Below are 20,085 nucleotides of genomic sequence, written 5' to 3' on the forward strand. Positions count from 1 at the left end.
GTCGTTCTTTGGGGTCACTGCTGTGTGCAGCCGAGGGAGAAGATGGGGGTGGGAGAAACTGGTGTCAACAGGGAAAGCTGAGGAAGAGATTAATAAAAAAAAGTCACTTTTAAAGAATAATTAGGGTTACAGTTGGCTGGGGGGGCTATGGCCAGCGATGCTGGCAGCGGTCAGGGTGATGCTGGCAGCGGTCGGGGTGATGCTGGCAGCAGTTGGTGGTACTGGTGGGCTCCACCGGCCCGGGGCAGAGCTGGGCTCCAGGGATAGTGCCGCTAGCTAAGCATCGCTCTCCTCGGTTCGTGCCGGGTGCTGTGGTAGCTCACATTCTTGGTTTGGCTTCCCAGTCTTAGCTGTTCTGGTAGATGTTGTTTCTCAAAGTGGAAAAACCAAAGCTAGCGTGAGAATAAACAAAGAAACGTACCCGCTCCGGGTGACTGTAAACTCCCTGCTAGCACCAGAGGGAACAGCAACAAGCTGAGATAACATCATTTTCTGCCCGAAACCCCTTTTTGACGGGTTACACGTCCCCAGCGGGGCCTCGAGTAACTCCCTCGAATCGCTGGGGCTGAGCGCGGCGCGCGGTCGCTGTGAACGAGCCGGGGCTTGGCCCCCGCCGAACGCAATCCCCTCGCGTACCGCGCGTCAGGGAAGGAGCTCCGGCTGCGCTGCGCCTTGGCGAGGATGAGGTGGGTGAAGCTGTCGGAAGGGCGTCAGGACGCATTCCCGGGCTGTCGCTGCCTTTAGATATGTGTTGCTGATTTATAGTTGCGTTGATATCATATATATTTTAGAAAAAATCAGAAGGGTTATTAGGAAAGAACGGGTCTGTGTCTCCTTCCTTAGGAATGCAGAGAGAACTGTGCTGGGTTATTGACTGATTGAGCATTTTCCTATATATTTTGGGTTTTTACATTCACACTATACGAAACATCCCATCCGTGCCGCTGGCCTCGTCAGTCACCCACTTGGCTAGAGAGGTTTTTTTGGCTGGTAGGTGAGCTGCAGAGGAGATGAGCCTGTGAAACCCTGGTTTTGCAATTGCAGGGCCGGGGGGCAGCGGCAGCTCTCGGCAGCGCTCCTCCACCACGGCCTGCCCGGTGCCTGACGTGTACTTGTTCGCCGGCTCTGCCCTTCCCCTCTGGCATTTCTCCTTCTGCAGCCGCAAGCTGCCTCACCGGTGCCTTGGATCAATGTCCAAGGTGTGGCAGCAGCGTTTGTACCTGCGCCTCGCCGGCTTCTTTGCAAAAAGCTTGCTGTGGCCGTACGTTAGTCCAAAGCCCGGGTCGGCAGCTGCGTGGGTTGCTGCCCCTCGCCGGGGCGCTGGCTATGATGCTTTTTCCGTGGCGTGCCCGGTCTCTTCAGCGACTTGAGTGGCTTCAGCAAAGCGTTATTATATGAAACACCCTACAAAAATGTGTTGCATGTGCTGTTGCCATAGCACAAGTAGGAAACCCAGAGCGTGTTGTGGAAGTTGGTGAGTCACTGGGGTGAAGCATTTATCCCAAATCCCCCTCTCCTGGGAACCTTTTGGTGTGTATGGACTTTACAGAGCCAGTAGCCCTTGGTGAGAGTTAGCAGGGCCAGTAAGCGTGTCCTGGCTACTCATATCCGCCTTACTCCGGTATTACCTGGCCCAAAGTAATTTGGAAATTGTCAGTGCTACTAGCAGATAGATGGTTTTTGATGAAGTTTGAGTAACAGCCTATGATTAATGGTGGACCGGTTCCTCGCTTGCTGCTGAGCCTGGCAGGGTCTGCCGCCTCGCAAGGCGAAGGGCTCCGCAGCAGCAGGTTTTAATGGACTGAAAATAACTGCTTCCACTCATCCCTGAAGGCAAACTGTTATTCCAGCACCGCGTACAGATATCTCAGAGCTTTCTTCCTGAGGACATGGCTGTGCTTTTCAAACATGGGCTGCGATTGCAGCTGGTGCCTTTGCTAGGCAGACAGGCTGAAGCAGGGAGCAGAGGGATTTCCCTCGCCCCTCTATCCTGCCTGCACCTCTGGTGCAAGCCCCGATGGCAGAAGAGGGTTTGCCGAGCAGAAGATGCCTCCTCCGGACTGTGCATTTACCCGGAGAGCTGAGGGCGCGGGGAGGGTGCTCAGCCCTGCCTGGTGCCGCTGTACGGTGCGCAACCAGGGGACGGGCATCTGTGGCACCCTGCTGCAGCCAGCCCTGCACAGCCCCGCCGCGTCCCCAGAAGGGACCTGCAGGCAGTCGCTGGGGTGCAGAGCGTCTCGGGAAGGCAGAGTGAGGGCGGCTTTGGGAGTACGGCTTCTCTCTTTTGCTTCAGTTATATATTTCCTTCCATCCTGCCCAGCAAATGAGTTGTGTCTGTGCTTGGGTTGCTACTCGTCCGGGAGTTTTTCTGTTGTCGCTGGGATCCTTCCCATTTGGTGGGGACGAATCAGGCAGTGTCGGTGTCAAGGCTGAGACCTTGAAGCTCATCGCTGTGATGGCTGCAGTCTGCATCAAACGTAGCCTGGGAAAATGCAATTCACGGGACTTTTTAAGCTAAGGTTTGTTTCTACTCGAGCATAAATTCCACCGTGGCAGTACAAAGCCACAGCAGTGAGTAAAACCCCCAGGACGGCGCGGGGCGGCGGGAGCAAAGCAAGGTGTGTCGCACCAGCGTACCTTTTCCCTCCGCGCTGTCTCCACCCTCTGCGGCAGCACCACGTTGCCGAGCTAAAAGCTCAGAACAGTAACTGAGGAGAAAACCCCCTTCGGCTTATGAGCCTCTTGCTCGCGTTACTGCTGAGCTGCTGTGGCTTCAGGTGCCCAGCTGAAGTATTTAGCTTTGCCAGACCAAAGGCAAGGCAATAACTGTGGGTTTTAGTTACTTGGTTGTGTTACATCAGATTTTTAAGCTGTTTTTATTCCAATTCGAGCAGTTCTCCAGCCACAGGAGGGCGGCACGGCCGCAAGCTGTAAAAATGCTGTTTCCAGCTTGCCCAAATGGCTGGTTTTATTATAAAATAAAACTGCTTAACAGAAAGGAAGGGGGGGGGGATGCTCAAACGCCCATCCGCAGGACTCGGGACGCACAGGCGGGCTGCTTTACGCAGGCCACGCTTCTGCAAAGCATCACCCAAGCCAGGTGACCCCGCTCCCCAGCTGCTCCCGCCGCATTTGGGGTTGCTCCGGAGAATTCCGCTGGCACGAGCCGCCGAGCCCGGTGCTATTGCCAGGCAGGCAGCGGAGAGGAGGGAATTAACTGGTCCTTAAATGAACTGAACGCGCTCAGCCGCGGCTCCGGCAGACAGGCACGGCGGAGCTGCGGTGGTGGGAGACCCCGGCAGCGGGACGAGCGCCTGTGGTGGGTGCGCGGGGGAGGCTGTGGTGGGGCTGTGCGGCGGGGGACAGCGCCCTGCTGGGGCCGGGCCCCCCGGCGGGCAGGGGCGCGGGGCACCCTGCTGCAGCCTCGGGGCCCTCCAGGGCTGCTGCAGGGGCTGGTGGTGTTACAGCACCCAAAGACTGACCCCGCTGACCCAGATGCTGCACAGATGTGTGGGGACGAATACCTCCAAATAGCACTTCTGATCTAGAACTGTTACTGCTTTCACACTCCCCCCTCTGTCCTGCCCACGGTAGCGTTGCACGCAGGGTATTTTCTCCATTTGGTCTCTCTTCCAGAGACCCAGGACTTTCTCCAGTCCTACAGAGAAATGCGGGACTCCCCATGCTCAAGGATTAAAGTCTAAAATTACTATTGTTAGGAATTTTTTAGGTAAGGGACAGCAAAACCTCAGGATCCGATCCTGGATTTAGGCTTGGTCCCGTGCCCAAAACTCGACTTACAAACTCGGAGAAGAGGGTGCGAGGCAGGCAGAGCTGCAGGGTCCCCCCAGACTGCACTGGAGGGGACCTGTGGCAAACCCCAGCAGCCCCAGAAGCAGAGGCAGCGGGACAGCGCTGGCATTCGCGGGCTGACAGTCCGTGTGCGAACAGCAAGTTGCCTCTATCAGCACCACGGCTCATCGCAGCAAAGCATCCACGGCTCGGGAGGCTGGTCTCCCATTACAGTATTAAACCTTCCCCGGGGGACCCGGTGATGAGCCCGACGCAGAGGTTCAGCGGGTTATCCCAAGGTGACTTCGCTGGCGGAGCAGTCCCCAGCAGCGCTGCAGGAGACGCTCGCAGCCTTTCCCCTCCTCAGCAGGCTGCGTGGGCTGCGGGAGGAGCGTGAATCCGGGGGAAAATGTTAATGAGTTTTCAAACCAAGACTTATCCCACCAAATTAGTTTTTGAGTATCAAAGAAAGGTCAAAAACGCATGAAGTGATCTAGCAGAAGACAGAGCTGTTTCCTCCGAAGGCTGAAGGGGCTGGAGAGGCAATGGGGTTTAGGGGCAGCTATTTCTGGGACCTTTCCACGATCAAAGTTTACTGCGGGGGACTTGGGACACTCTGACTTAACGCACTATTCATAGGAAAAAAGTGTTTTCAGTTTTAAATATCTCTTGTGGAGGGGGAAAGATGTAAATTGCTGGCTGTTTTTTTGTTGTCTGTTTACAGCAGCTTGAAAAATAATTGAGAGAGAAAGCTAGCGCAGCGTGGGCGTGGAGGGCCCGGCGGGCCGGGAAGCGGGTCCGGCGTGCGGGTCGCCGTGCGGTGCGGCTCTCGCGGCGGCGGCAGGGGCTCGAGGGTGCCCAGGGGTGGGCTTCGAGGCGTTCAAGCAAAGCGCTCCTGCTTTGCGTAAACAGCGTAAGTGAGACATGATATAAATGGTATGAAAACGTGGAATTGCTGGGCAGGAGCTGTTGGGCTCCGCAGCTCTCGGTACTCAGCTGATGTTTAACCTGAATTCCCGCTCAGGTAAATGGGACTTTGCCTGTGTCAGGGGTGTGTGAGGGTAAGTCCAGGCCAGTACAGATTCAGTGGTGTTTTCCTCAGCTAAAGATAATTTCAGTTTGCTTAGTCAAAGCTCAGTCAGCAACAGAGCAAGGGCATCATCTCCCCGGAAAGCTTGTTTGCTTCATTTCAAGGAGATGTTTCTGGGCGAGATCCCTGCGACAGCTCAGTGGCGAGGTGAGGAGCGGGGCCGGGGCACGAGGAAGGCGGCAGAGCCCCGGCTGCCCGGCCCTGCCTCTCCGGGGCCTCTGCAGGGCACCGGGGCTCCGGTCCATCCCTCCCTGTCCTCCGACGGCTCAAGGTTAAACTAAGAATTGGCATAAAGCGACAAGGGGTAGAATGTGGGACTCGATGAACTGAACTAGCCAAACCCTGAAAAGTACAAAATTGGAATTATTTTATTAATTTTCCCCCGCATTGATACTTGCAGACTTTTATCTGAAGCTGCGTGGGAAGAGATCGCGGTGCAAATATAATTCCCTTAGGGTGGTGCTTTGAGTAATCAGTTTAAAGGCCTGTGTTCAAACCGTTTCTGAAGAAGGACCCAAACATGCCGGTTACACAACCGATGGCAGGGAATAGCGTTGCGACAGAGATGAACGCGATTAGAGAACTGAGAGGGTCGCTTGACCTAAAATAGTACACAAAAGGCTGAAATTTTTCATTTTGTAGTAAGCAAAAGCTGAAAGCAGAAGGGAGGTTAAACCCAGCCTGTAAGCCAGCCTTCGCAGGCATTCAACATGATTCAGCACTGGGAAGCTATTAAAAGATATTGGGACGCTGTTTCAAGTTCAAGTACTTCACTTTATTTTTTTATAAGCTATTAAAGCTGTTTACATTATTCAAAATGAAAGGGTTTCAAAAGTAACAGCAAAGCTAAATTTCAGTCTGTAGCAGCTGACCTCGGATCAACCCCGGGTTCTGTGCCAGAATAACCCGGGTTTCTGCGAGGCGACTCTGGACTCTGCTCTGCCCCGTGACGGGGCGGGTGTATGTGGCTCTGTGCATTAATTCCAGGCAAAGAGCAATAATTCCCCCCTTAAAGCGAGGAAAAATGGCTTCCTCGCCCCCCGGGCCGGGGGAACGGCATCAGGCCGGGGTGGTGGAGGTTTCCCGAGCCGGTGCTGCCGCCCGCCGCAGCTGGCACCCAGAGCCAGTCCTCGCCGCCGGGGATTAATGGGGCTCTTCATTTAGCTCAATTACTGGCCATCCACCTGAGAAGCTGTAAAGAATAGAACAGTAAATCTTACAATCAAATATTAAATTATACCTAATTTATTTACTTACGGCAAACTGTAAGCCCTGCAATCAAGCGTGTAAAGGTTTATAACACAAGCCCTCCTGGGAGGGAGGGGACGTGCCTGGCAGCGCGCCGGGAGGGCTTGGCTGGGGCTCAGTCTGAGCGGGGGGCACAGGCGGGGATTAACCGCTGTAAACCCGGGCTCTCCCAGCCGCAGAGAGCGAAACGGCGCGGCCTCTCCGTGCGGCTCCTCCGGGCAGCCTGGGCCGGGCAGCCGAGCAGCGGGCAGCCTGCCCTCCGCTCCTGCGTGCTGCAGAGTTTCGCTGCCTTCAGCTTTACGGCTCCTACCTATGGTGTGGGAGGAGGGAGCTTGTCGAGCCTCCCCTCAGCCCTCCAAAGCCATCCCTGCCTGGCTGCTAGCCACCTGCCTAAAAATCAGAGGCACTGGCTATCCCCGATCAGTGCCCAGTGGCCACCGAAACGGGCTGTAATCCTGCGTGAGCCCCGAGAGCCGCGTCCCCGGGGCTGCCTGGTGCCTGCCCACGCGAAGCCTGGCTGCAGGCACGGCCTCGCCGAAGCGGAGTAAAACCTCCTGCATCCCGTCACCCACGCCGCCCCGTCCAGGCTCCCGCATCTGCAGTGCGGCTGCCGCACGCCTGAAAGGCGGCGTGGGGTTTCACTCCATTGCATGCTCGCTCTTCTTCATCACGTATGTGGTTTTGCAGGGCATGTCATTTGGCCAAATGTCTGACTGATAGGAATTGCTATAAGAAAAATACGGGGGGGGGGGGGATTGAAAAGGTTTAGCTTTAATGGACAGGCAATAAATGTGCATCAGTTCGTGCAGGCAGATGGAAACAGGCTGTTAAAATGTCCCACGCTGAGTATTAACTGCTTAGATGCATGTCGCTTCATGCAGGACAGCCGTTACAGCAGGGCTCAAGCTAGCAGGGACACACTGTGCTGCTGCAAGCCAGCGTGGCTGGGAGCCGCTGGTGGCGGTGGTAACCAGCAACAAAGAGCGAAACAGGGAGGGCCCGCAGTGCTGCAGCGAGCAGAACCGTGCCTATAGGGTTTTTCTGGTCCTTGACTTCGATAAACGTCTCTCCACCATCCTAATGCATTTTTGCATACTTTTTATTGCAGCTAAGCTGCTCAGTATTTAGGAAGAAGCTTATTGTTTGAATCAGGATAAAAACAGCATATGTTTGGCAGCGCTCTCTGCAGAATATATTCAAGGTTTTTACTTCTGTACAAAATCCTTCAAGGCGCCCGTATTTTTTCCACGGACTTCGCTCGGGTCAAGATTTCAGCATGCCTTTGAATTGTAGGTTTGTCCTTGAACTCTCTGGCAGCCCTGTGCAGTCATTCTGCAAATGGGCTCAGAAAATGGGGCTCGGGCGAGGGTGGCTGGATGTAAATCAGAGCCTCCCAAAAAGTTTGGCAGAGGCAAAGGGTCCGATGGCTCGCTAGCACATACGCGAAATGATAAATTGCGTCTCGTACTTTGCGGTTCAGAGAGAGGGAGAGGAAAAAAACGCGTCTGGGTTAGAACTTTTTTGCCGTTCAGGATGTTAGGTGAATTTTAAATAGAAACCCAGCTGCAGAACGCGTCCAACCTGGGAAGCATAATTTGACAATTTTCTCTTTCCTTTCGATTATGCAATGTCAAAGCAGAAGCAGGTGGGAAAAGTACCTTGAGCTGCGTCAAGGTATTGTGAGATGTTTGTATGCCAGTTTGTGCCTGCTTCCTCAAGGCATAAAATCACCTTTACTTTGCAAAGACAATGAAAATCCACTTTTTCTTCTGCATGGATGTTTAAAAAAATGGAATTGTTGTGGGAGAGCAGCTGGAATGGAGCAGGAGAAATTGGTGCAGCCGCCTGGTCGGGTGCGTTTTCCAGGAGGGTGCCGTGCGCCGTGGGAGGCTGGAGCCCGGCCCGGACTGCAGTGCCACGAAAGCCGGCCCGCGAGCCGCGGTGCCAGGTCCTGCTCGCAGGCACTGGAGCACCGAGCCGCAGCGTGGCTGGTGCCTGCGAAAGGGACGTCCCCTCCCTGGGCAAGGGCCGGGTGCATCTCTGCTACCCCAGGCATGTGGGACATCTCTGACCACTGGGATCAGGACAGACTGGTTGGAGTGGGGCTGGGACAGCCGAGGGACCCCAAGGACCGCTGAACCCCCACCCTTCGAGCAGCTCCTGGAAAGGGCTCTGCCTTGGGGTGGGCAGGCTAGGGGACCTTTCAGGCCCCCCAAAAAGCTTCACCGCTGCATCCTCGCAGCCCCTTCCGAGCGTTCACATAGCTTCTTGATACCATGGGGAATAGCTTCCCCCCGGAGCGACGGGGTCCTGGCCCCAGGGGCAGACCCCGGCTCGGTCTGGCAGCGCGGCGCCCCGGGGGAGGGCGGCAGGAAGCAGGCAGGGCTCAGCAGCCCCAGCGCAGCTGCCTGTTGCGCAGGCAGTGCCGAGGAGCTGCTCCGCGTTGTTTCCACCCCGGGTGTTGTACGGAACCAGTTGCTTTAGTGTGAGTCAGCGAGCCCCCCCAGCCCTGCGCCCCTGCTCGGCATTCGGAGGAAGGGGGTTTTCCATGGAGGAGGATGCGGTGCTGAGTCCCAACTGTTGCTGGGTTGCCGGAGCCTCCACTCCCGCCGATGACGACGCTCCTTGCGCGTGGGCTCCCGGAGGAGCCGGAGTCCGGGAGGTGACGGCTGGCTGGCTCAGCTCTGATTCACTGCCCAGACTTCGGGAGACACGCACCATAAAAACCTCCCGGCATGCGAGGGAGCCCACGGGCCTCCTCGGTGCCGGCCCTCCCGGCTTCGAACCCCTCGGTGCCCTCCTGGAGAGCCCTCCCGAGCCCCCCGCGCAGAGCAGAGGCGCAGATAAGCATCGTCATGCCGTGCCACGTGCACCGATTCGGTGTACAGCTCAATGGAAATAAGGGTGTTTTCAGGTCTGTGTATTAAGATTCTGGACATAGCCTAACTTTTACTTTTTAACAAAGATACATGGCAACTGTGCCATCTCCTGTTGGCTACCGTATTTCGGAGGCTTTTCTTCTCATAAATAGCCTTGTCTATCACTTCAAAGTGACACTGTAGCATCATTTTGCTGCATGTGAGGCATTCATGCTTTGAAACCCCAGACCAGCTCTTTTCTGTGAAAACCATACTAACCCAACCATAAATCTCGCCGCTTTATAGCTCTTCACTCACATTTAACACGCTTTATAGTGGAGGTTATCCTTTTGCAGCCACAGATGAAATATGCTTCAGGTGTGCCTTTTTCTTTGGTGGTCCTGCTGCCAGCCTCCAGTTTCTCCTCTTGGGTGGGCAGGCAGGGGAGGGGGTGGCTTTTGCCTTGCCCTAGGCCAGCAGATGCCTCGTGCTGAGGTGCTTGCCCGTGAGTACCGGCTTCCCCCGGTGCACCCGGGGTGCTGAACCGCCTGTTTGCAAAGGAGAGGCTGTACCTCCGGGCGAAACAGATGTGCAGTTTGGCTGAACAGTCAATTTTTAACTTGCCCCATTGCTCAATGGCTTGGAAGGGAAACTTGCCCGGGAGGTGTTGCTGTTGACCGGAGCACCCTGTCCATCCGCACACAAACACTGCCGTGTGAGGTCTGGCCCACCTCCGCTTTGGACTCTGCTCATGCCATGTGTACTTGATTTCACCAGAAATTAGAAGGTCACAGTACCGGGTGTTCAGACCCCGGGGACCATCCCCACCTCCTGAACACAGTGGACAGGCTGAGCTGCACCCTTGACTTGTTCCGACCCCGTCTTCCCATCATCAGGAGGGTTGCAAGAGTAGTTTTGTGGAGAGGTGGGGATGGCTGTTTGATGGGGGGATAGATTGTGGGACCTCTGCGCTGTCGGCTGTAACTGACCCCCCCTTTGCTCTGGGCTGTTTCTTTCTGGCACCCTGTGAGCTGCTCCCCACCTTCCCCAGTTTGTCAAACCAGAGCTTGGGCGAAAAAAGCTTCCGCTTGTTTGCTGTCCTGGCTTTCCGTGGCTTCTCCCCAGCTGCCCGCAGCGGGGAGCCCACCGGCACGCTCCTGGGCACGGCCGCTCGAGCTGGGGGTGCACAGCCGCCCCTCCGCTCTACTCCTGTCTATGGCAGAGCATTAGAAAAGCTAGATAAAATTAGCTATTCGGACGCATGTTCCTCAGGATGCCGGGACAGAGGGACACCCAGTACAGCCAGTTTGACTCATGGAGAAGAATTAATGGAAACGCCCGGCTCCTGGAGGGAGGAAATACCTTGAACAGCCTTTTCCTCTGTTTGTTGCGTGGGGAGGCTGACAATGGGCCCCGCGTCTGGCGGGAGCGCTGCCGGACTGTCTCGTGAATGCAGCACGCGCGCCCCGACAGACACGGAGTCTGCGGCACCGAGCGCTCAGGAAGGGCCCGGCACAATGCGGGTGACCTGCCCTCCTGCACCGCTTCTGCCCAGACCGCGGCAGGATGGCGGAGCAAAGCGCGGGGCGGGCACCGGTACCTGCGGTGCTTTGCTCGGCCCTACCGCTGCGAGCAGACGGGCTGCCGCGAGCGCCAGGTTGCCGGGGTCCGGCTCCGGGTGCTCTGAGCCGGCCGTTGCGCTGGCCTGGTTGCAGGGAAGGCAGCACCACGAGTGTGAGGGACCTGCAATGGCTGGACATTTGTACATCAAACTCTTGTCGGCAAATGTTCCATAACGATGAATTGCAATTTATCCTGAGCCTGCTGCAAGACACGCTGCTGTTCACAAAGCACAAACCTGCCAAAATGGCATACAGGTTACGACCAAGGAAAATTGCCTTTTTCCACTGTAAAAATCCAATAAACACGTAGCTTTTTTTTTTGAGCACAAGTCTTACGAGGAGCGGCTGGGGGAGCTGGGGGGGCTCAGCCTGGAGAAGAGGAGGCTGAGGGGAGCCCTCATCGCTCTCTGCAACGGCCTGAAAGGAGGCTGGAGCCGGGGGGGTCGGTCTCTGCTCCCCAGGAACAAGCGCTGGGACGAGAGGGAACGGCCTCAAGCTGCGCCAGGGCAGGGTTGGGTTGGGTATTGGGAAAAACTTCTTCCCCCAAAGGGCTGTCAGGGCCTGGCCCAGGCTGCCCAGGGCAGGGGCTGAGTCCCCATCCCTGGAGGTATTTAAAAGAAGGGCAGACGTGGTGCTTGGGGACATGGTTTAGTGGTGGGCTTGGCAGTGCTGGGTCAACGGTTGGACTCGATGATCTTAAGGGTCTTTTCCAACCTAAACGATTCTATGATTCTATGAACTTTTTTGTAAGCGGCCTTTATTTATCAGGGACGCCACTAGGGCCAGTAATTTAAATGTAATGAGACGAGAGGGACTGTAAGGTCCCTAAGTCACAGGATCTCGTCAGTCAGGTTATGCAGATGTTTGTAAGCAGGAATGGCTGGGCAATCGTAGGACGTGCCAGCAGCAACCGCTGCAGCTGGTGCTGCTTTCAGTCTGCCGCAATCGTGGCTTCCTTCAGATTCGCTTTCTACAAGGAAAGGAAGTAGCAGATGATGCATCGGGCTCCCCGATTGTTGGTAGCATCGGGCTGGACGTGGATACAGGGAATCGGAGGGACCGTAGTGAGTCAGGGTACTGCCGTGCCGATGCGGGCGCGTGCTGCAGGCCAGGTGTGGAGACGTCTCTGTCTGGGGAAAATGGGCGGCCGCAGCCCCGTCAGCCCCTTGCAGACCTGTGCCTCGTGGTGGGCAGGTTCTGGGTGCGTGCTTTCGTGGTGGTTATCAGCGTGAGGGGCCCCGGGTCCCGGTGGTGCACGGCAATGGCAGGGAGCCCAGCTGCCTCGCCGACCCCCTCGCAGAGGCTCTGCCCGTGTCTGGCAGCGGCAGCCCCCTTGCGCGTGTCCTGCTGTCGGCCCCCTCTCCCCAAACCGCACGGGGTGCCAAAGCATCAGTCCTTCCCTCGGCACGCCTTGCCCATTCGGAGCTGGGTGCGGGGTTTGGTGTCGGTGCCGCCACCCCAAGGGAGTGGCGAGGCTGTGACAAACCCACAGCTGGCCCTGGCTGTGGAAAGCTCGATGGTCCAGGGCAGGGAGAGAGAGGTGAGCACCGAGTCAGGGAACTGGAAAGCAGCAGGACAGCATAAAGCTAATTTGATACCCACGGCGGGGTTTGGAGAGCGTCCTCTGGCAGCAGGGTTGTTGGTGTCCTATCGTGTAACACCCCAGAGGCAGATGGATTTGGTGCCTGCATCGCCCCGCTATTTTGAGTGTTTGTAACACAAGAAATGGCTCTGATGGGAAAACCTACCGGAGCGGGAGGAAAGAAGCTGCATCCCAAATGCCCGGAGCGGCTGGGGGAGGCAGCGGGAGGGGCGGTGCGGCAGTGCCCTGGGCCGCGGGCGGCCGCTCAGCGGCCCCGTTTGGCCTTTTTTGGAAACAGCTGTTTGAGGCAGTTCGTGTCACTACGGATGGTTTTGTGGGGATGTGTCACGGATCGGTGAAACAGCTGCAGCTGAGTGTGGGACGCTGCCTTGGAACAGGTCGAATGCCGGAAAACTGGCAACGGCCTCTGGAGCAAATCCCATGCTGAGGCAGATTATTCCGAGCGAGGGCAGTTCTGGAAAGCCGTCGGAGGTCCTTTCGAAAAGGTCCATCCCAAACCAGGCGTGACCCCAGCTCCCTGAAGTCTTCCCAGGAGGAGGGACCCCCGTGCCCCCCCTCCCCTGCCCCAGCAGGGCTCCGTAGCCGACGCTGAGCGTGGCAGCGATGGGAGCACAGGGCAGCGCTGCCCGGCGCTGCTCTCCCGCCGCCGTCCCGGCCTCTCGCCCTCCAGGCTGCGGTGGAGGCTGCGGACGCTTCTCCCACCTCCTGCTTTCGGGAGGCCGGCGCCGTCCCGCGCGGCACGGGGCTGCCCGCGCCGATCCCCACACCGTGCATTGCGTTCCCAAGCGTGGTGCTCTCGGGGAATGCTTGGATGTGCTTCATCACGCTATAAATAATTACAATTATCTATTCTATTAAGTAATTTAAGGGTTTACTTCTAGTCTCCCTGACTTATAGGCAATTTGGAGTTTTTCCTGTAGACAAAAACCTCTGTGGCTGGTCTATCATTCTTCTGAATTGTTTTATCTTTGCTGCTCTAAGCAGAGTCATGGGAATGTCTTTTTCTAAACCAGCAGGTTATTAGAGGACATACTTATAAATATCTAGTCTTGGCTATTTTTAAGTATTTTTCAGTATTTTCAACATACTCTATCATGATGGTATGGCATAACCTGCAGAAAAACCAAGTCCAATTCCGCTGCCAAAGCGTTCATAACTCATTTCTGTTTCTTTGGATGATGGGGAGCCAAGTCCGAGTTCTCGGTCTGCTTTGCAGGAATGCAGAGAGCCTGAGGAACCGCACCGCTCGCTGTGGCTCAGAACGGGTCATTTCCTAACCCCGTTTTTCTGTTACGCTATTGCAAAAGATGTAATTCTCCTTTTTTTACATGGAGGAAACGAACAGCTGAGTCTGATTTACAATTAAATTTGGTGCGGTCTTTCTAGGGATGCCAGGGTGGCCCCAGCAACCGTGGGTTAAACTGGTGCTGCTGGAGGGGATGGGGGGACTATGGGGAAGCCGGGGGGGCTGCAGACGCTGAGAACAGGCTGCCAAACCGACGCTTGGGAACTAAGGAGAGGTGCAGGGAGTCTGCTCTTAAACCAGAACCTATGTGAAATGACCAAAAAAAGTAAAAACCCCACTCCTCCAGGAGAATTGAGCATTTCAGACAAGAGAAATTATATTTACTTCATAATTTATTCCATTTCAGATCGCCATATGCAATAAATTATAGTCAATATAATAATAACGTTGTCATAAAATATTACCATGAAGTACTCGTCTAACAGCTATTGTAATCTATACAAATAACGATTGTAGTTATGCTACTCAGATTTTTAGTGTTAATGGGAAGTGAACAAAATATTAAGGAACTTCACAGTAAATTCAGGGAAATATGTCATTATTATTGCTTCTGTGCAAACAATTTATACTGCACATATACAGCCTGAGAAAGAATAGGTACAGTGCGTTTCTAGAGCAGTTGCATTCCCTGAAGGTTGAGCTTACTGTACCCATACGGTGCGCTTACGTGCATTTTAACAAATGCAAAGTGGTCCCTGATCCGTAGCTGATCAGTCTCTAGACCCTCCCGCCTAGCCCGCAACAGCAAGGCTTAGCAAGGGCTCAGACTGTAAGGAAACGAGTTTGAAAAGGCGAAGCACCCAGGTGCAGTCAGCAAACACCGAGTCCGTCAGGTCTGGAGTCACGCCCAGGCGCGGCGTCCCCCCGCGGCTCGGTCCCGGGGCTGCCCGGAGGAGCCTGGCTGCTCTCTGCGCCGACGCTGCCGTCCGTCCGCACGGACACTGCCGTCTGCACCGATGCTGCCGTCTGCACCGATGCTGCCGTCCACGCGGACGCTGCTGTCTGCACCAGTGCTGCTGTCTGCACCGACGCTGCCGTCCGCACCGACGCTGCCGTCGGCGCTGCGGTTCGCTGCCTGCGCGGTGGGGCTGAAGCCCTGCGGGCGGTCCGGCAGGTCCCCCGTCCCGCCAGCAGCTCGAGGGGCAGCGGAGCGTGCCGTGTGTGGTCGGAGGTCACAAACAGTCCCGTGCCGAAATGTTCTCCTCCATTTCTGCTCCCTTCGCCAGTTCAGTGCACTTTAATGGAGTATTTCCGAAATGTCAGGAACTGGAGCAGCTTGTCTTTTCGCCTCTGCTTTAGCGCCATTAGCGCTCTTGTTTTCTCCTCCAAGTCCTGGTCGGTGGCGAGGATTATCTTGGCTCTTTCCTCTGCCTTCTTGTCCCCGGAGTTTTTGAAGAGTTTCTGTAGGGACTCTTCGTTGATGCTTTCAAAGATGTTGGCCACGGCTTTCTTGCGCAGGGCTGTGTCAAAGCGGTAGCCGTGGACCGAGGGGCTCACTCGCAGGGATGTGGACATGGCTGGAGTTTTGGAGCTTCTCTTTGCTTTCATCTATGTGGGGTGCTGCCGGGTTTGCCCTCGGGTCCAGTCAGAGGGATCGGTGCTGTGCTGGCTCCCAGGACCGGTATTTAAAGGCAGTCTGGAGAAAAAGCCGGAGGGCTCAAGTTACAGTGATGAGATCATGCTGATGTCAACGCGAAATAGTCATAGGCGAGTTTAACAGTTAAGCTGCCAACTTTCCTCTGCCGTGCAGCCAAGACGAAAAGTTTTCTGCGTTTCTGCGATGGGGCTGGTTTTTCTTTGACCCGCTGCAGAACTTCAGGGATCGCTGTGGGACTTTGAGCTACTACAGCTCAAACTCTGCTGCTGGCCTTTTGTTGCATGCGGAAAAGCTCTGCATTCATAATATATAATATATAATATAATAAACAGTTAAAACTCCAGGTGGAAACTATTGCAATACTAGCAAGGGGTGTTAGCTGCGAGCCTGTGCATGCAGACGTGCGCTCTTGGTCAGACAGCAGTACGGCAAGGCAGCAGAACCTGCTCAGGTCTGGGCATGGGATGCTGTCTGCTGCTTCCCGGATGATACAGCTCATGTTTTGCGCTCACAAAGCTGTATTTTCTAATTGGCAAGTGGTTTACCGAAGGCAGCTGGTCCATGATGTCCCCCGAGGGGACTTCCCTGGGGTGGTACACCCCAGAGCTGCCCAGCTGGCACATGGCCATGCTCTCGCCAGGGCAGCAGGTAAAATCTCTGCCCCGCTGCGCTGCAGCAACAGCACCGAGCAGTTTGTTGCCCTGCTCCTGCCTCGAGCATCCTTTTTCTTTATTTTCCAGCTCACCGGTGCAGTTCCTCGGCTCCAAAAGAGCTTGTGCTCTCCACCCCACCCTCGGCTCATGCCAAGCCCTTGGGCTGGGAGAGCTTGCTCTTAGTCATACGGTTTAGTTTTAGGTAGTCCTAAGCAGGGAGTTGGACTCGGTGATCCCTATGGGTCCCTTCCAACTCCAGATGATTCCCTGACTCCCGCTCGCTGGGGACGTGGGCAGGGCAGGGCTGCCGCGAGGGGCCAGCTCTGGCCACTGGAGCTGGGCTCAGAGATCTGGTATTGCTGAGCACAAGCAAATCTGGCCCAGAATGGCAGTTCGTTCAAAAGTCACTTGAGACCAAGGATTTAGAGAGAAGTTTATTTTTGTTAATGGCTTAAAAGCAGCCGGATGCCCTGTTTGGAAAACTAGCTTCTTGTTTACTGGTTGTGTTGATGACCCCTGTTACTCATCCTTACTGAAGAAGTCCAGAAACAGCCTCTGTCCCCACGCTGGTTTGACCAACGGCCACAGGGGGTTTCCCCGTATTTACCAGAGAGCTGTGGAGGTGATCCATGACCGCAGCGGTGAGCAGATCCAAAGTAACATTGCCCAGTTGCTTGTCATTGCACATTCCCTTTAAAACTTCTGTTCCTTCGGACAGAGCGAGAGGACGCGGCTGAGCGCAGCCCCTGCAGCCCCCCTCTCCCATGGCCAGCGGGAGCCGTGGAGAGGTAAGGGCGCCTGAAGTCCCTGTGCCAGGCATTTGTGCCGGCGCAGAGCGGAGAACGGGATTCATCGCGGGCTGTGGCTCACCAGGCAATGCGCAGAGCGGGGCAGGCTGCTGCCCGGCCCCTGGAACGACTGGCAGTCCCGGCTCCAGCCAGGCTCTCGTGGGCTTCCAGCTGGCCAGAGCGCGCCAGGCTTTTACCCTTAGGAGAGGCAGTGGGCTGCACTTCAGTGGTTGGCCACTTTCCTGTCTGGGACCGAGGGACTCATCCGTAAGTGCTGGGCACGCCCCGGCACAGCCCTGCATTCGCCCGCGGCCCGCCGGAGGACGGCTTTCCCCGCGGCTGCCGGGACTTTGCTCCGCGCCGTCGTTACCGACACGAGCTCTCCCAGCACGAGCCTGCCGTTTTTTTCCGCCAGTTCTGCATCGCTGTCATTCTGCGGGTTACTTTTTACAAGTTTTTCTCATTTTCTTTTGTATGTGCTAGCTGTTACGTGCTTTAGCGTCTAAACGACGGCTTTGCAAAGCCTTGTGATTCTCCTTCTGCCAGAAAGACTTAAAAGCCTTTCGCTTTGCTGTAGTCTCGCCGAATTTGTCAGAATTACACACCAGCCTCTGTTTACTCAACATTTGCAGGGCTGGTAAATCCACCCTGAAAACAGGATGGTTTTGATGTGGCTGGCTCCTGGGCCTCTGCCTGTGAAAGAGCCTCATGTTTTATAGACTGCTGTTAACGTGAAATACGAGCGGGGAGCGGTAGGAACGGGGACCACGCTCGTCGCCGGTCCCCTCCTGCTCGGATGGAAAGTGCTGTGCGGGGGGAGAACCTGCCTGTAAAAAATGCCTGGCCGAAATGCTAAATGTGCTTTGCTTCACCGGACAGATAATACAGTTTCGGAGTACTTAGGGCAAAAAATAGTGCCAGAAGATCAGCCGTGATCTTGTGGCTGTAGAAAATGAGCCCTTCTTTTGCGAGGCACAGTTTCCCCTAGTTGAAAACAAGAGCTGAGGCATGTTAACGTATGCCCAGTTTTCACCGCTCTTATTGCACATGGAATCATTCTGCAGGTATTTGCAGAGACATGGCTGAGAGAATAAATTAGCAGTATTTGTGGAAGGTAGAAGCTCAGAAAGCCATGCCATGGAAACCGGGAATAAAGCTGATGCTTTAGGAGTAAGACATCAGAAAGCTGCCAAGATGAAGCATGCGTTCTCTTGTGGGCTCATCTGGCACAGAGCAGTAACAAATGTCTTTGCCCCTTCAAGCTCCTCTGCCCACTTTGTATAAATTTAGTTGTGTTCAACTCTGACTGAGAGATGAAGCATGCCTCATCTGTTTTTTCCAGTAATTTTTGTGTATATCGGTCTTTTAATACTGCTTTCCCAGTAATGCCTTGGAGGAATTATTCATGTGTTGGATTGGAGCAAAACTTCAGACGATGCGATTCCTATCATAGCTCTCCTGCTATTATTGTGTAATTGCTTTGTGAAACGCAAACGCTCTGTTTCACACATTAATGGGAGGATTAATTCCCATCCCCACCGTCCCTGCAGAGCAGCTCAGCCACATCCCTAATCGTGCTCTGCTTCTCACGACGCCATGGGCTTGGAGCGCTCCAGCCGCGGGGGTCTTCGGCCCGGGGGGACGGGCAGGTTTGTGCTCAGCTTTAGGGTGCACAGGGCCCTTCTGCGGCATCTGGCAGCGACAAGCATCCCACTAGCATCTCCTCCCAGGTCGTGGCCACGAAGGTTTTGAAGCTGAAGCGCTTATGATTTGTTGAGCAGTTGCTGGAGGGAAAGATTTGGGAAGGACGGTGACTCAGCGGCCAGGTCTGCGCTCCGCTGGCAATGCAACGCGTGTTTAAATAGACCTGGAGACGCCTCCGGCTCAGAGCTGCGAGTCGCCGGAGGATCCTGCCTGCCCCAGCTGCACCGTTGTAGGAGAGGGGCAGGTGAAGCAGGGAAAAGGGGAAAAACCCCCGGCCCCTGCAAGGAGCTGGCAGCCCCGGCAGCAGGAGGCGGAGGGAGGCCGGGGCTGCCCTTGGCGGCAGGGGTGGCAGGGGCAGCCAGCGCCTTTCCCGCAAACTCTTGCAGAGAACTTAGTCTGCATTTATGTAACGGTCCAAAATCACTCCAAAGAAGGTAATCTGGGATGCCTTTGCATTTTGCTAGGGCATGTTTCACATAGCTTTCCTTTCACTAGCCTGCCTAAGCCTGCACGGCTTGTAACACCGCGTTGGCATTGAAAGATGCGGCAGTCCCCTAGGAGAGCATTGGTGCTGCCGAGACCTTCCCAGCCATATGCAAAATATTCACAAACTGAGCCCTTGGAAGGGCTTTGGGACAGGAGAGGAAGGTGAAATTATTGCCTTAAAAATATATATATGTGCTTTGTCTTTAGCATATATAAAGTCTAAGAATCTGAGATGCCCAGGAGCCTCAGACCATCTCTTCTCTTCCCATCCTTTCCCTTGCCGCATGTGTTCGACCTCCGGCTCACTCGCAGCCTTCACTTCTTCCACTGGCCGGGGAGGCTGGAGGATCCCTGCCCTCCTCAGGAGCCGTAAACGCTGCTCTTTATGTTTGCTCTCTGCTGGGAAATGTATCCGAGATGGAGCGCTCTGCAGCAGACACAGCTGCGGGATGGCTGTAAGGTCAAAGAGGAACCGGTTCATCGTGTTCCTTGTGGAATCCAAATTCCTGGGAATTTGTCGGACATCCAGGTCGTGCGAATGGCAGCGCCTGCCCCAGCTCTCCAGCCTCCCTGCCTCTGCCTTCTTCCAGCTGCGGCTCGTGTGCCTCTTGCCGTACGGCACGGGCTCCACCTGGGTTTTTCTGTTGTCGGTTGGGTTTTTCTGTGGCGGTTGTTTCTTCGGTAGCGCATCTGGGAACGCTTGTCCCGGATCTCACGGCAGGACACCGTGCCCTTTGCTTACAAAACCCAAGAGCTTAACTTGACCGTGTGTGTTCCCTGTGACTTGTCCTGTGGTCCCCAGTTCAGATCTGCAGTACAGGGGGATGTATTTTAACGGCACTTCTGCTGGAGCTCAGTTGCTGGGAAGTAAAGACATTCCTCAGACAATCCTGATCACACAGCTGCCTGCCTAAAAAACAGAAAAAAAAGCTATCGGCTTTCAGACAGCGGTAGACATGATTAAGCTGCTTAAATTCCATCGGAAAAGTTTTTAATAAGGAAAAAAATTTGCACCGTGTCTATTTAATGCTTTTCTTTAGCCTACCTGTGAAAACTAAATTAGATGCTGGCTTCTGGGCTGCTAAGACAGGCGTTGTTCTAGCAGGCGCCGTCTGCAGGGCATCAATTCTGCGCCCCAGCCTCCGGCGGCCAAGGCGAGCAGTATTTTTTATTACCGCCCGTCGCTCAGCTGCAGCCGGCAGCTCCCGGGAGCTCTCCGCAGGGCTCCCGCCGCACCGGGCCTCCTCTCCTTCCCCAGCAACCTGCGCATCTGTTCCGCTGGCACGTGGGAAAACCGGCGACAGCCGAGCTGGTCCTACAGCCGGCGTGGTTTGCCAT

General features: G+C 55.3%; 1 protein-coding gene across 1 annotated transcript; it reads right to left on the reverse strand.

Annotated features, from left to right (window-relative positions):
* Positions 1-14,430: 14,430 nt before the first annotated feature.
* LOC309602022 (transcriptional and immune response regulator-like) lies at positions 14,431-15,104 on the reverse strand. The gene has a single exon (XM_082335305.1). It carries the CDS (start codon positions 15,065-15,067, stop codon positions 14,747-14,749), a length of 321 nt encoding a protein of 106 aa, XP_082191431.1. The 5' UTR covers positions 15,068-15,104; the 3' UTR covers positions 14,431-14,746.
* Between the last annotated feature and the right edge of the window lie 4,981 nt (positions 15,105-20,085).

This window comes from Platalea leucorodia (genome assembly GCF_965183815.1).
Source record: "Platalea leucorodia genome assembly, chromosome: W".
In the NCBI taxonomy this organism is placed as follows: Eukaryota; Metazoa; Chordata; class Aves; order Pelecaniformes; family Threskiornithidae; genus Platalea; species Platalea leucorodia.